Source organism: Daucus carota, chromosome 2 (assembly GCF_001625215.2).
Source record: "Daucus carota subsp. sativus chromosome 2, DH1 v3.0, whole genome shotgun sequence".
In the NCBI taxonomy this organism is placed as follows: domain Eukaryota; kingdom Viridiplantae; phylum Streptophyta; class Magnoliopsida; order Apiales; family Apiaceae; genus Daucus; species Daucus carota.
The window spans coordinates 2,040,513-2,057,389 of NC_030382.2; the positions used below are offsets into that span (position 1 = coordinate 2,040,513).

The 16,877-nt window shown below is 35.3% G+C and overlaps 2 protein-coding genes across 2 annotated transcripts; both read left to right on the forward strand.

Annotated features, from left to right (window-relative positions):
• Window positions 1-364: 364 nt before the first annotated feature.
• On the forward strand, window positions 365-2,305 carry LOC108203433 (uncharacterized). Its single transcript, XM_017372357.1, has one exon. The coding sequence runs from the start codon at window positions 365-367 to the stop codon at window positions 2,303-2,305; it is 1,941 nt and encodes a 646-aa protein (XP_017227846.1).
• An 11,412-nt stretch (window positions 2,306-13,717) lies between these two features.
• Window positions 13,718-16,877, forward strand: LOC135150290 (factor of DNA methylation 4-like). The gene is made up of 4 exons (XM_064086549.1): window positions 13,718-14,038; window positions 14,434-14,631; window positions 14,898-15,094; window positions 16,769-16,877. The coding sequence occupies exons 1-4, from the start codon at window positions 13,718-13,720 to the stop codon at window positions 16,875-16,877; spliced, it is 825 nt and encodes a 274-aa protein (XP_063942619.1).

The following is a 16,877-nucleotide window of genomic DNA, read 5'->3' on the forward strand; positions in this document are numbered from 1 at the left end:
AAATTTCCAATGGATCCAAAAGAAAGATTAACAAAAGATGAAGGTGGATGATAAGGTCAAAATAGTCATGACTTGTGAACATTTGTGTTTAGGCGGGAATTTCAGTTGGGAAATGTTTGTATAAGATACCAAATGCGCTGTTAAAAACATTTTATGCAATTAGACAAATTCTGTTTTCTCCCCTCTTCTCTCTTCCTCTCTTTCTCTCTCTAGATCTCTCTTTTCTGTTGCATATCAGTTCTATACAGGTGACCATCCTGTATCAATGGTATCAGAGCCATTCGGTCTGTAATCCACGATTCCACTCTCATCTGTTCTTATACTGGCGCCTACTACACGTAAGACTTACGCTTCTACAGTTTCGATGGATGAGCAATTGAAGGAGCAAGCACGATTACTCGATCGTAAACTCGAAGAGCAATCTCGTTCGTTTGCGAAGAAATTTGATGAGAATGATAAGAAAATAGAGGAGATGATGAAGCTGATGAGGGAGATGCTTGCCAATCGGGCATCGAACTCCGGAAGAGATGAAAATGCTCGAAATTCTCAGGAAAGGACTGATTCGAACCCTAATTCAGGTAATCAGCTGGTTCGACCTTTAGGCTATACTCCAAAGGTAGAATTTTCGAAGTTTAATGGTACTAATGCTAGAAATTGGGTGAAAAAGTGTGTTAAGTATTTCCTGTTGTGTAAGATTCCAGAAGAGCAGAAAGTTGATCTGGCATCATTACATATGTTAGAGAAGGCAGAAGTGTGGGTATCGAATTACTTGTCTATTAAGAAAAATGTTGATTGGACTGAATTTGTGATGGATCTCAGTGCTAGGTTTAAGGATGATTCTAGTTTGAATGTAGTAGAGCACTTTAATAAATTTCAACAAACTGGATCCATTGAGGACTACATCGATGAATTTGATAATAGTAGATCCTTAATGGAACAGAATCATCATGTTCTACCTGATCTGTATTTGTTAGAAAGCTTCATTGGAGGCTTAAAGCCGGCTGTTAAGCCTTTTGTCAAGGCTTTTAAACCGATCAGTGTGACTGAGGCTATCAATTATGCTAGATTACAAGAGGAATCATTACAGGCTAATGCTCAAAGATTTACCAAGGGACCTAATACCAGTACTGTGCAGAAAACTGTAGGTCCAACTGTTTATAGTACATATACTGACAACAGTCATAAGCCTCCCTTACTTCCAACTCCACAGACTAAGCCATTGCCCTCACCTGCTAGTAAATCTAGCGGCAGACCTTTCAAGTTTATACCAGCAGATGTGAGAGCAGAAAAGATAGCAAAAGGCCTCTGTTATTACTGTGATAACAAGTATGAGAAGGGACACAAATGTCAGTTTAAGGAACCTCAGCTGTTTACTGTGGAGATTCCTTGTGTGGACCTGGATTCCAGTGACAGTGATACTGAATCAGGAGAAGTGGAGAATGGTGACCCCTGTATTTCAGTTAATGCTCTCTCTGGTAGTCCTTCTTTTTCCTCAATGAGAGTCAAAGGAATGGTGATTGACAAGTCTTTACACATCTTGATTGACTCAGGCAGCACTCACAATTTCTTGGATTCACAAACAGCTAAAGATATGAATTGTGTCATAGAAGAGTTGGCTGCTCATACTATCACAGTGGCTGATGGAACTCATATCCAATGCCAAGGTGTGGTGAGAAATTTTAGTTGGAAATTAAGTGGACAGGTGTTTACAGCTGATGTTCTGCTCATTTCCTTGGGTAGTTGTGACATGGTGCTGGGAATTCAATGGTTGAGCACTCTGGGAAGTATTAAGTGGGATTTTCAAAAACTGATAATGGAATTCAAGTGGGCAGATCAGTCTGTTAAGCTCAAGGGGATTGCACCTACAAAAGTCAAGGTAGTAAAAACCTGTTCAGACAAGCTATTAAACAATGCAGCTCAGTTGTGTCTCATACAGGTTAAAGAACTAAAACAGGAACAGGTTGATAATAGTGAGGAGCATCAGGAGGAAGTTGCTTCTGACAGTGATATCTCTCTTCTAAAACAGAAGTATGCTGATATATTTAGGGAACCTGAGAAATTACCTCCTTCAAGAGGCATCTTTGATCATAAGATACCACTCCAAACAGGTGCTAATCCTATCAACATAAGGCCTTATAGATATCCTCTTAAACAGAGGGATGTCATTGAGCAAACAATTGAAGAAATGTTGGGAAGGGGTATCATACAGAATAGTGCAAGTCCCTTTGCTTCTCCAGTGGTATTAGTGGGAAAAAAAGATGGAACCTGGAGGTTATGTGTGGACTACAGGGAGCTTAATAAATAGACAGTCAAGGATAAATATCCTATTCCTGTGGTGGATGAATTAATTGATGAGCTGGCTGGGGCAAAAGTGTTTAGTAAAATTGATTTGAGGGCTGGTTACCATCAGTTGAGGATGCATGAAGATGACGTTTTTAAGACAGCTTTTAAAACTCATACTGGTCATTATGAGTTTTTAGTGATGCCTTTTGGGCTTACTAATGCACCTGCATCTTTTCAGGGGTGGATGAACAACATTTTCAAATCTCTACTTAGAAAATGTGTTCTGGTTTTCTTTGATGATATTTTGATCTATAGCTCATCTAAAACAGACCACCTGCAGCACTTGACTAAGGTCTTTGATCTTATGAGGGAAAACACTTTGTATGCTAAAGACAGTAAATGCTCATTTCTAATGGAGAAAATTGAATATTTAGGCCATTTTATATCTGCAGCAGGGGTGGAAACTGGCCCTAGAAAAATTGATGTTATTGCTAATTGGCCAGTGCCTAAAAGTGTGAAAGAGTTAAGAAGTTTCTTGGGAATAGCTGGCTACTACAGAAAATTCATTAAGGGTTATGCTATCATCAGCAAGGAGCTCACTGATCAATTAAAAAAGGGATCCTTTCATTGGGATGACAAGGTGCAGGAAGCTTTCAATACATTGAAAGCAGCTTTAATCTCTGCACCAGTTCTAGCTTTGCCTGATTTTCAAAAGGTTTTTGTGGTTGAAACTGATGCTAGTAAAACAGGTATTGGAGCAGTATTAATGCAGGAGCAGCATCCTTTAGCTTATTTGAGTAAAGCTTTAGGTACCAGGTGGCAAAAACTTTCAGTTTATGAGAAAGAGCTATTGGCCATAGTGTGTGCTGTTCAAAAATGGGAACAATATTTGTGTGGAAGCCATTTTATAATAAAAACTGATCAGAAAAGCTTGAAGTGGTTATTGCAGCAAAGAATTTCCACTCCATTTCAGTATTTTTGGCTGTCCAAGTTGATGGGATTTGACTATGAAATTCAGTATAAAGGGGGTTCTGAAAATGTGGTGGCAGATGCTTTGTCAAGGGTACAAGGTTCTGAGATTTTGTGTTTGGCATTATCAGTAGTTGATTCAAATCTGGAACAGCAGATTATTCACAGCTACAGCTTAGATCCTCAACTGCAAATTGATGTTACTTATAATCAGCAAGGCAATTCTTCTGGTAGATACCAACTAGCTCAGGGTTATTTGAGGAAACATAACAGGATAGTTGTAGGGCCAGATGAGCAATTGAGGAAGTGTTTGATAGATTGGCAGCATAGCTCAGCTGAAGGGGGACATTCTGGCAGGGACATTACTCTCAGAAGAATGAAGAGCCTTTTTTATTGGCCAGGGTTAAGCAAAGATGTGAGGCAATTTGTCAAGCAGTGCCAAGTGTGTCAAAGTTCAAAATATGATACCAGTGCCTATCCAGGGTTGTTGCAACCTTTACCAATTCCGGAGGAGGTATGGATTGATGTGTCTATGGATTTTATCACAGGCTTACCAAAATCTTATGGTAAAGAAGTCATACTGGTGGTAGTGGACAGGCTTAGTAAATATTCACACTTCATTGCACTGCCTACTTCTTTTACTGCGCCCATGGTTGCACAAGCTTATTTGGATCAGGTCTTCAGATTACATGGTTGGCCTCGGTCTATAGTGAGTGATAGAGACCCTATCTTTCTCAGTAAATTCTGGAAATCATTGTTCCACTTGCATGGTACTCAATTTCTGTTGTCTTCTGCTTATCACCCTCAAACAGATGGGCAAACTGAAGTTGTAAATCGATGTTTGGAGGCATATCTTCGTTGTATGTGTGCTGATACTCCTAAAGAGTGGACTGCCTGGTTACCACTAGCTGAGTGGTGGTTCAATACGCATTTCCACTCTGCAACACAGCATACCCCTTATGAAATAGTGTATAATCAGAAGCCTCCTCTTCACTTACCATACTTGCCAGGAGAGTGTGAAGTGGCAGCTGTAGACAGGAGTATGCAGAGGAGAGAAGCTATGATTTCTGATCTTAAGCATTACTTGTTGCAAGCTCAGACAAGGATGAAAGCCCAAGCTGACAGAAACAGGTCTGAGAGGGTTTTTAATACAGGAGATTGGGTCTGGTTGAAGCTTCAGCCCTACAAGCAAAGTTCTGTGCAAGGAAGGACCAATTTAAAGTTGGCTCAGAAGTATTATGGTCCTTTTATGGTGGTAGATTGTATTGGGAAGGTGGCATATAAATTGCAGTTGCCTGTGGATGCAAAAATCCATGATGTATTCCATGTCTCGCAATTGAAAGCTTTCTATGGGGACCTTCCAGTTTCAACTACTCTGCCTGATTGGTCTCTTAAGAATGGTAAAGCTGATCTATGTCCAGAAGCAATATTAGAGACACGGATGGTGAAATTGAGAAATGCGGCTCAGGTGCAATATTTGGTGCAATGGAAGAATCAACCGGCCATTGAAGCTACTTGGGAGGTTGCTGAGGAGTTTGTTCAACATTTCCCAGAATTTCCGATTGTTACTAAGACTTGAGGACAAGTCTTGTTGAGGGAGGGAGTTATGATAAGGTCAAAATAGTCATGACTTGTGAACATTTGTGTTTAGGCGGGAATTTCAGTTGGGAAATGTTTGTATAAGATACCAAATGCGCTGTTAAAAACATTTTATGCAATTAGACAAATTCTGTTTTCTCCCCTCTTCTCTCTTCCTCTCTTTCTCTCTCTAGATCTCTCTTTTCTGTTGCATATCAGTTCTATACAGGTGACCATCCTGTATCAGTGGAAGAGCTGTAGATGCAACAGAGTTTAAGAGTATAGTGGGAGGACTGAGGTACCTGGTACATACCAGACCAGATATAGCTTTTTCAGTAGGCATTGTGAGTCGATACATGGAAAGACCAACCACTATACACTTGAATGCAGCTAAGAGAATTTTACGGTATATAAAGGGCACGTTGGAGTATGGTTTAATCTATACAAAGGATGCTGGCAATAACGTTTTGACAGGTTACTCTGATAGTGATCTTGCAGGACATATTGAAGACAGAAAATCCACTGGGGGAATGGTGTTTTATCTAAACGAATGTCTAGTCACTTGGGTCTCCCACAAACAGCGGTGTGTTGCGTTATCATCCTGTGAAGCGGAGTTTATGGCGGCCACAGCTGCTGCGTGTCAAGCAATATGGCTAAGGAATGTGCTGAAGGAATTGACTGGTGAACAAGTGCCTCCTGTTCTAATCTATATCTGCTATAGACTTGGCGAAAAATTCTGTTTTTCACGGGAGGAGCAAACATATTGATTTAGGTACCATTTCATTCGGGAGTGTATTGAACGTGGGGAAGTCGTTGTCAAGCATATTAGCAGTGAGAATCAGAAGGTGGATCTGTTAACTAAAGCTTTGTTTGCTGTGAAGTTTGAGAGAATGAGGAACTTGCTGGGTATCAAAGTTCTGGGCTGATATATGTTTGAAATTATGGAGGGAGACTGTTGGTAATAATTTCAAACATGTTAGCCGTAGAGATTTTATAGGAGCTGATTAAATAAGTTTAGTGGGTGGTAGAGTTAGTTTTTTTTTCGTAGTAGTTATTTGTTTGCATCGTGCTTGAGTAGGAGTTATTGTTTCCTGTTTTCTAGCTAGCAGTTTTCAGCAGTAGGTTTTACTATTAATCTTTGTATTCAGTACTGGTATGAAGCAGTTGTCTTTTGACACAAAATACTTGCCTTGTTTGTTCAGTTTTATCTCATACTGGTTAACATAACTATACAATTATATAACTATAAATTTTACCTGGATTAGTGAAGTACCAGCTTAATGTTATGGCATGCACAGATTAAAATGGAGCACAACTTGGAAAGAGGACCGCAGGGTGATGGTGTGCAGCTTCGTGGTGCTGGTGAAGCAGGTGTTGTGGCTGCTAATGCTGGGGGTGCTGCTGGTTATATTGGTGTAATGAGACCAAATAATAATGGTGAGGATATTATGGAAATGAAGAAAAAGATGGAGTCCTTGGAAGAAAAACTCAAGGAGAGGGAAGAAAAATTGTAGGAGAGGGAAGAAAAACTGAAGGAGAAGGATGAAGATTTTGAAAGTCTTCAATATTCATATCAAGCTCTACTTGTCAAGGAGAGGAACAACAATTACCAGTTACAAGATTCTCGAGAAAAGCTAATAAATGTGAGTTGTTTGGTTGTCTTACATTTTAATATGGACTTCATGTCAATGAATCTGAGTTATTTTTCATGTCTTGCTCGAGTAATAATTTCATTTTCCACACATAGGAAAATGAACTGAAATATATAATCTTTTTTGTTATAAATATCTACTTGCATGACTCTACCTATACTACAAACCATGCACACTCGATACGAGTACAACTTTCCATTTTGATTTGTAACTAATTACGGAATTTTTTCTCTTTTCCAATTTAGTTGTGTTGATGAGCACATAGGTCTAGGGAGTGTTGTTGCTTGTGCAAATAGGGCACAAGAGGTTGTTTGGCCAAAAAGGCAGCGTAGATATGGTGGCCTGCCCAAGTAAGTTGATTGGCAATCCTCCTGTATCTTAAATTCTTGCACAATTTTTTTTCGCTATTGTGGGAAACATGTCAGTTTGATTACTATTTACCATATATTTCTAGTTTGTATATATATATATATATATATATATATAGAGAGAGAGAGAGAGAGAGAGAGAGTCGGGTGAAAAAATTTACGTGAGCATACTTTAGCAGATTATAGTATTAGAAGGATATTTTTTCTAAAGCTAAACATTAATTACAGAAGAGAATAGAAGAGAATGGTATGTTCCTCCTCTATTATGGTCGGTGAATGTTGGCTCACAAAAACATTTTTTCTTGATAAGCTTCCAATATATATAAATACACCAGAGTAATCTCAATTAAGATATGAGCTTTTTCTCATGCTCGTCAATGATTACATAATATTTAGAACACATCTTTGTAATCAGTTTATAATTTTCTCATGAATCCTACGTCATATGGAATGTAATATAATTAAAATAATGTGTTTGTCATTAGATCCAATAGAGTTCCGTAGATAGGAATAGATTTGATAAAACCTGATAACTCTCGGATATTAGAGTATTAGAACGGAAAGATCCATTAGATAATGATACTAGTGGTTCTAAACCATCTCTGGCGATTAATCAACAATTCAAATAGACTCTTTTGCAGGCTCCGAAGCCATGGTCCTTATTTGTTCAGGTCTTGATATATAAGAGAGTTTTAACTTGCACCTAGCTAATTCTGACACTGAAGTCGCTGAGAGACAAGTTTTTGTAAAATACTACCGCAGTGAAGCTGAGTGCTAACCTGTTTAAGTGTGAAATTTCATATCAGCTTCAAATTGTAATCATCAGCCTTTTATTTGGCATTAACTTTCACTGCTTTGACCTATCCAACTAGAGATCTTTCACCATTTGATCATGTGAAATATAGATCTTGTATTTAGTAAGACCACTTGAAATACTTTTTAAGTGACAATTTTCTTGCTTTTGCACCAACAATGTTATGCATTATATAATATGGAGGACGTCATAACTTGGCTTATCAATGTGCTTTAACATTCTCTATTTTAAGCACTATCACTATAAACCTTGAGTGCAAATTCTTCCTTCTCCCTTATTATGCAGAAAGGACTGTGGTGCTTAGGTGTGTGGTGTTTTTGCTATGCAACCTATATATTGGACGTCATTTACTTTGCTTGGATGATAATTTCTAGTTATCCTGTAATGTATCGCAGAGCCCCTAGAAGAGCTTTATGAAGACCAACTCTCTCAGCTGCGGTGGTTGGGTTTCCGTGACACTCATGACAACATACAAGCACTGGTCGAGACATCTGGTGATGTTCATGCAGCGGCACTTTTGCTTCTTCAGGACCTTTGACTGCTTCAGAGCCTTTTTTGTGAAGGTGGTATGTGATCTCTATGGATTAGTTTTGCATGGAAGTCTAAATCATCAGGTGAAGTCTGATAATTCTGAAGAAAAATCCATAAATCCAAATTGTGTCTTATCATTTGTACAATTTTACTTTGTTGTTGGCATTTGATGGCAACACCTGTCATGGCAACATCTATCGTGGGAAGCTCTTTGATAACGAGACTTAACTCCGACCAGGATTGTTTCTCAAACTGGAGGATTTTTGCTGTGAATTTCGATTTCGCTTTAGCCCATCACATTTTTTACAATCTTTATGTATTCTCTAATTTCTGTGTATGGGACAGAAATGATGAATTTGATAAACAAAAAACTTACAACTATGGCATATTTATAGGAGGATTATAATAAACTGAGGCAGTTCTCAAAAAGAAATTATATACAATATTTTTATTCTAGCACAAGGTTTGCTATAAGAGTGAGACGGGAATTTAAGGTACGTCGTATCAAACGTGTGTTAACTCTGTATCAGAATGTTCTAGTGAATAAATAACGTTTGATTTTCTGTGGCCAGTATCTCCAAGACGATCAGACCATTGGGAGTTTTGATTATTAACTGTATTCTGATTTTACAGTATTTAGTATTATTACTTTGTAAAGGTTTTTGATCGATATTATTAAATACCCTTGTGTATGTTAACATATTTTATATCAGCTTCAAATTGTAATCATGAGCCTTTTATGTGGCAATATTAATGACCTATCTAGCTAAGATCTTTCACCGTTTGATCATGCGAAATATAGATCTTGTATTTAGTAAGACCACTTAAAATACTTTTTTTAAGTGACAATTTTCTTCCTTCTGCACCAACAATGTTATGCATAATGGAGGACATGATAACTTGGCTTATCAATGTGTACTTTTAACATTCTCTATTTTAAGTACTATAAACAAGTTGTTTGACAATGTCAAGAACGATGCAGATTTCCATAGTATAGCAGATGGAGATGAAGAGATATCAGGAATTGGTGAATTTTCACCGAGTCTTTTGAGATCCCCAAGATCCTCTTTGTCGATGTTTATTTTGGACGTGATCTTGTCTATCAAGTATGTATATAAATGAAGAAAAATGCTCTGGAGTAACTATTTTGGCAGGTTATACAAGTACGTAGTTTTATGTTGAACATAAAAAAAATATGAACTTTAACTTTAAAGGCAATATAATTCACCTGAGCTGTGATAATTCAATCTTCATCCCCTTCACTAATTAAGCCTCTTCTATCTTCCATCATCTCTCATATTTAGCAATGTTTTAATAAATCAAAATCTGATTCTTTTTGGGTGAGTTCTTATTAAGTTCGTGCTTGTTATCAAAGGTTGTTGGTCATGCCCTTTTTTGGATGTTGTTTTATGTTATGATATTTTTGTGAGTCTTGTTATGGATTTCGGTAATATTTCTAATAAGGACCTACATGATAATTTGGCTAATTCGTAAAGCTTGAATCAAATATGGAACGGTAGTGATTCTCGCAAGGGCTCACATTTCACAACAAAAAATTGTTCATATCTTGGGGGCAATTGTTGCTCCAATATGAGTTGATTAACTGATATTTATGAACATTGGGCTACAAATTGTGCTTATGTGAAGGTCAATGTTCACAAATGAAGTAGATTGGATTGTTCGAGATATCATTGTAATATTTTTAGATTAAAGAATTTTAATATTCTATGTGTTAAACGATTTGTAGGGGTGTAATTCGGGCCGAGCGAGCCGAGTTTCGAGCCGAGCGTAGTTCGAGCTGAAGTTAATCGAGCCGAGCCGAGCCGGCTAGTTTAACTAATCGAGCCTAAATCCTTGCCCGAACTCGACTCGTTTAATTTCACGAGTCGAGTCGAGCCGGCTCATTTAGCTAAACGAGCTGGCTTTAGCGAGTCAGGCAAGCGGCTCGTTTAATTTTACACTTAATCGAGGCTAAATTTCTACCCGAACTCGGCTTGTTTAATTTCACGAGTCGAGTCGAGCCAGCTCGTTTAATTAAACGAGCCGGAGCCTTTGCCCGAGCTCGGCTCGTTTAACTAAACGAGCCGAGTCAAGCCTAGTTAAACGAGTTCGAGCCGGGTGAGCTCGCGAGCCGCCCAACTCGAATTACAGCTCTAACGATTTGAAAACAAAATGACTACTTGTTTAGTTTATTTTTTTTTGTTTCATAATCAGATTGTAGTTGACAATTCGGAGTTTAATTTGTTCCGATTGGATTTCAGTATTTTGATGAATTCTTCCCATTTTGTGGAAAAAAATATCGGTATGTTAATCCATTTGGTTCATGCCTACAAGGATATCTTCAATGCCCGATCACATTAGAACATGACTCATTTAATTTTAACATGGACTAATATGATAAATCCTAAATCTCTTTGTTCTATGAATGATGGGCATCAAAAGGATATTAGTATTGTCCTCCATTTGGGTTTACAAAATTTTAAAATGTTTACAAAATAAATTATTTATAATCAAACAATCTTATAATCATTTGTTCACAAGTTAATATTATTCTCTATATAAAATATAATATGTTTAATATTATTAAATATGTTATTTCATGAAAAATCAATACTTGTTAGTTAATAAGTGATACATAAGGTATCAACACAACATTAATCATACATGTGCTTTGATACAACGGAGAATCAATTTTTTTTTCGCTAATTAATTTGGTGATCACCAATCTTTTATCCAAAAGATAAAATACCAAAAGTATGATTTGAATGAAAATATATATGATCTATTTTTTTATAATAAACTCAAGAGATAAAATAGCTCCATTGTTATGATCAGATACTTTAAAATAGTCCAGCAAAATTTGAGGATCCAAAACACTAATTAGGTCATAGGGCCATTTTATGATCCGCCTTATTGAGACCCATCAAATTGACATTTATTCACAACACTGATGAGGTCATATGCCCATTTTATGATCCACCTTATTGAGGCCCAACAAATTGACATTTATTCACAATTACACACGTAACTCTTCTAGAAAATAGAAATCTTTTTAATAAATCTTAATTCTTTATTCCCCTTTTGTAGATATTACTTTTAACTTAATTCAAATATTTTTCCTAAATCTTTTGCACTAGAAAAAGAAAGTTTTTAAGATAAAACTTAATCCGTTATTCCCCTTTTCAATATTTACTAGTAAAATCACTTCAAAGATTTTTCATACATGTTTTGAATTTCAATATATTAAATCATGTAGAATGTTCGTACCTCCAACCAAATTTACTCGTAAATAAGTCAAGGGGTATATTTATGTTTTTTATGAATTTTATTATATTAAATTTAGATACTAAAAACTATTAACTTTTGAGACATTATATCATAATTTTATATTATTATTGGCTTGAATGAAAAGATTGATGATTTTAATTCGACTTTTAATTATACTTGTTTAAAACCGGACTACAATAACATATTAATATATAAATTAAGAGGGGTGTATTCGATTGGGATTTTAATGGATTGTTTTTTATCTACGGATTTTAAATGGATTGTATGTGATTTTGATTTTGTGCAAATTCTGATAAAATGTCGTAAAGTTCATATGGATTCTTTAGGATTTAAGAACATCAATGCTTCAAAATCGCATGGATTTTGATGGGATTCCAAAAAACTTAAAATACATTGAGAAATGCCACAAAATCCATCATTTTATGAAATCCAAAAAAAATCTATTAGCATTTGAATATCATCAGATTTTATTGGATTTTAAACAATCCCAATTGAATATCGGATTTAAAGCATAATTTAAAATCCTAATTGAATACCACCAGATTTTGTAGTATTATTTAAAATCTCAATTGAATACCTCTAGATATTATTGGATTTTAAAAAATCCCAATTGAATACTCTCGAATTTCATGAATGCAAAAAAATCCTTCAAAATCCCAATTCAATACACCCCTGTAAAAGTATCAATATTTGCATGTATTTCAACACGAGTTAATGAGATAAAAACTAAAACATATCTTCTTGTATCAAATATACCAACAACCAATGCTTGACTAATATTATTTACACAACATAACATAAAAATATATGACAGTAGAGTATATAATTTTATATATGTAGACTTGTTTTTATATGTGTTACTATTTCCTTTGTTCCAACTATATTTTTAATTTGTAATTCTTAATTTCTCAATTTCTTACATTTCAAATGTTGAAAAAAAATATTTAAACATTATAATACACATTTACCTGTTCCTTTCATGTCATCCACTTTTCAATACCACAATAATTAATAATTTAGTGGCGCGGAAAAAGTATTATTTTTACTATTTTATAAAGAATTAATATATGGTACTATTATCTTATATACTTTAATAGTATGAAAAAATGCATATAATTAGCCACTAAGATTTCAGTATTAATAAATATTTATTTTTTGTAAAAATTTTATTTAAAATTCTGGAAATTTGAAATGAGATAAATATTAATTTTATAAATTTAAAAACATATAAAAGACATAAATGTAATCACATATGCAAAATTTAAGAATATATGTTTGCAAAAGGTCACAACAAAGATCAATACAATACATATCTTATAATAATTAATAAAAGTAAAGATATTACACCTAAATTTAAGATTCTATAGTATATTTTATTCTTTCTACACGCCTTTATATTGGAGCATGTAAATCATTGTTATCATTTGGTTTTGACACCTCCATTTTCAGATTGCAAGCTTGAATTTTGCTCTCTCTCTCTCTCCCCCTTCCATTTTGTAAGTTATATCATTTTGGATATTTGAATACTTCTTAAGGGTGAAGTGAAACATACACTACTACAAGAGCGGCTATTTCCGACGTATATATGTGAGTTTTTGTATGTATCATATATGTTGTAAGAAATTTTAATATTTCTCTTCATTTATGTGGATAAAATTTAAAAATTTATGTATTATATGTTATATGAAATAATGATACTTCTCTTCATTTGTTTGAATAAAACTTAAAAATATATGCGCTTTGATGTCGAGATGAAGCTATTTTGCTCAACATAAATTCACTCCTTCAGTAGCTTTCTTGTTATATTTCATCTTACTAATTTGTGATTTTTCTTTTGTTTATTTGTCTTGCTATAAACTGATATAGTTCTTGCGGTAAATATAAATATATAATAGTATTTGCATAATCAAATGTACATCTGTATTTGGGACGTGGATGCTTAACTATATATACAATTATCACTGCACTATCAGAGGGGGCTGAGATCCCGGGCCAATAAGGGCCCAAATTTATAAACAATATGCTGTGTTGTTTTTTTTTACAAGATATTCAAAAGGAGTTTACAATTAGTATATTTCTTGTTATTATTTGTATTTTAAGTTCATTTATTTATACAAATTAGTTTAATTTCATATAAAGTAAATATTAATTGATTTGAAATTTCATACACACCCCAATAATTTTACCTGGATAACTGAGGTACCAGCTTAATGTTATGGCATGCACAGATTAAAATGGAGCACAACTTGGAAAGAGGACCGCAGGGTGATGGTGTGCTTGGTGGTGTTGTTAGTGCTGGTGATGCAGGTGTTGTGGCTGCTAATGGTGGGGGTGCTGCTGTTGATAGTGTATTGAGACCAAATAATCATGGTGAGGATGTGGAGGAAATGAAGAAAAAGATGGAGTCCTTGGAAGAAAAACTGAAGGAGATGGAAGAAAAACTGAAGGAGAAGGATGAAGATTTTGAAAGCCTTCAAGATTCATATCAAGCTCTACTTGTAAAGGAGAGGAACAACAATGACCAGTTAGAAGATGCTCGAAAAAAGCTAATAAATGTGAGTTGTTTGGTTGTCTTACATTTTAATATGGACTTCACTGTCAATGAATCTGAGTTTTCTTTACATGTCTTGCTCGAGTAATAATTTCATTGTCCACACATAGGAAAATGAACTGAAATATTTAATCTCTTTTGTTATGAATATCTATTTGCGTAAATTATGAGCCATTCAAGGCCGTAAAAGTTCAGCCTGCATACTTTAGCCAAGTCATTCATGATAACCTGACTCTCCCTATACTACAAACCATGCACACTCGATAGCAATTATCTTTTGTTGATAACAATTATATATAAGGAAATGTCTGCAATTTCTAGTTCGGGAAAATAGGAACTGAAAAATATGTATTGTTTTGATAGTGTCCACCAAAGGTGATCATTTTATTGTTTCAATAGGTTTTGAAGGATAGGCGGACTAACATGAGGGCCTATACTGGTGTCAAGCTGATGGGAGACCTTAACCTCAAACCCATATTTGCTCCTCCTGCCGAAGTTGAATTGAAAGCAATGGAATTTTCATCCCTGCTAGAGGAGAAACTTCGGGATCCAAACTGGTACCCCTTTAAGGTCATAACATTTGGTGAAGATAGCAAGGTAAGCATTCTGTAGATAAATTTACTTGTCAACTCGAAAGTCATAGCTTCTCCCTTTTACGCAGACCATATCTTTTTACAGTCACTCATGCATCACTGTGATTAATGACTTGTATTCTCCCTGACATTGTATTAGTTTGTAACCGGACAGTTTCTAGACCACTCTATATATTCTCGTTTCCTTGCTCACGATCTCTCTCTCTCTCTCTCTCTCTCTCTCTCTCTCTATTTCCTTATTGTATGTTTTGATTTCATGTGACATGTTAGAGAGTTATCAATGACGAAGATGAAAGCCTGGTGATCATAAAGAGTGAGTGGGGTGATGAAGTGTATAACTCGGTGGTGAAGGCACTAACAGAATTAAACGAGTACAATTCAAGTGGAAGATATCCGGTTCCCGAGTTGTGGAATTTCAAAGAAGGAAAGAAGGCAACCTTAGGTGAGGGTGTCGATTTCATGGAAAGGTTGTGCAAGACAAACAAGAGGAAGAGAAATTAAAGTATTCTTGTACTAATGATTTGCACCCCTTCTTTACTTTACCCGTTTGATTGTCGATGTGTTAGGACAATTTTTCAATGTTGTATACGAATTTCATATATCTTTTTATACATCTTTATAAGCATGAGCATGTAGAATGTTCAACTTCCAACCAAATTAAGGAATTTATTCCTAAATAAATCCAAAGCGGATATATATGTGTGTATGTCTATATATATGCGGAGAGGACAGCAGGAACCATTTTTCACATTACTATATATCATTATTTATTTGCCTACACAATATAACATTTTATTTTAATATAGAATATTATGATGCATAAATTTCATATACTTAAAACTTGTAGGAATTGAAAAAGATCAATTTTTAGTTCATATTTTATAATTTTGAATGAATTTTAAAAGAATAATTTCCTCGATTTTATTCATGGCCGGCCAACAAAATTGAAAAGAGACACAACCACTTAATGTTTTGTGATAAGTACCTGACAGCCGCCCTCGTCTGATATCATTGGCTCTAGCCGTGGCGGAGCCCACATGCACGGATTTGCTAATGGACTAGTTTGGATACTTATTTTGAAGACAAATCTGTTTTATCTTTACGATGCGGGAGTTGGGTTGACACCCACTCACCACTACCCTCACTTTGTGATTTTTCTTTTGTTTATTTGTGTTGCTAAACTGATATAGTTCTTGCAGTAAATATAAATATATAATAGTATTTGCATAAATGTATATGTGTACTTGGGATGTGGATGCTTAATATACAATTATAGCTGCACAATCATAGGGGGCTGAGACCGCACAGCCTGGCCAATAAAGTCCCAAATCTATAAATAATATTTTGGACGTGTTGTTTTTTTTACAAGATATTCAAAAAGAGTTTGCAATTAGTATATTTCTTGTTACAATTTGTATTTTAAGTTCATTTTATTTATACAAATTATTTTAACTTTATATAAAGTAAAAATTAATTGATTTAAAATTACATACACGCCCCAATAATTTTACCTGGATAAGTGAAGTACCAGCTTAATGTTATGGCATGCACAGATTAAAATGGAGCACAACTTGGAAAGAGGACCGTAGGGACCCTACGGTAGGGTGATGGTGTGCAGCTTCGTGGTGCTGGTGATGCAGGTGTTGTGGCTGCTAATCCTGGGGGTGTTATATTGGTGTAATGAGACCAAATAATAATGGTGAGGATATTATGGAAATGAAGAAAAAGATGGAGTCCTTGGAAGAAAAACTCAAGGAGAGTGAAGAAAAATTGTAGGAGAGGGAAGAAAAACTGAAGGAGAAGGATGAAGATTCATATCAAGCTCTACTTGTCAAGGAGAGGAACAACAATTACCAGTTACAAGATGCTCGAGAAAAGCTAATAAATGTGAGTTGTTTGGTTGTCTTACATTTTAATGTGGACTTCATGTCAATGAATCTGAGTTATTTTTCATGTCTTGCTCGAGTAATAATTTCATTTTCCACACATAGGAAAAGGAACTGAAATATATAATCTTTTTTGTTATAAATATATACTTGCATGACTCTACCTAAACTACAAACCATGCACACTCGATACGAGTACAACTTTCCATTTTGATTTGTAACTAATTATGGAATTTTTTCTCTTTTCCAATTTAGTTGTGTTGATGAGCACATAGGTCTAGGGAGTGTTGTTGCTTGTGCAAATAGGGCACAAGAGGTTGTTTGGCCAAAAAGGCAGCGTAGATATGGTGGCCTGCCCCAGTAA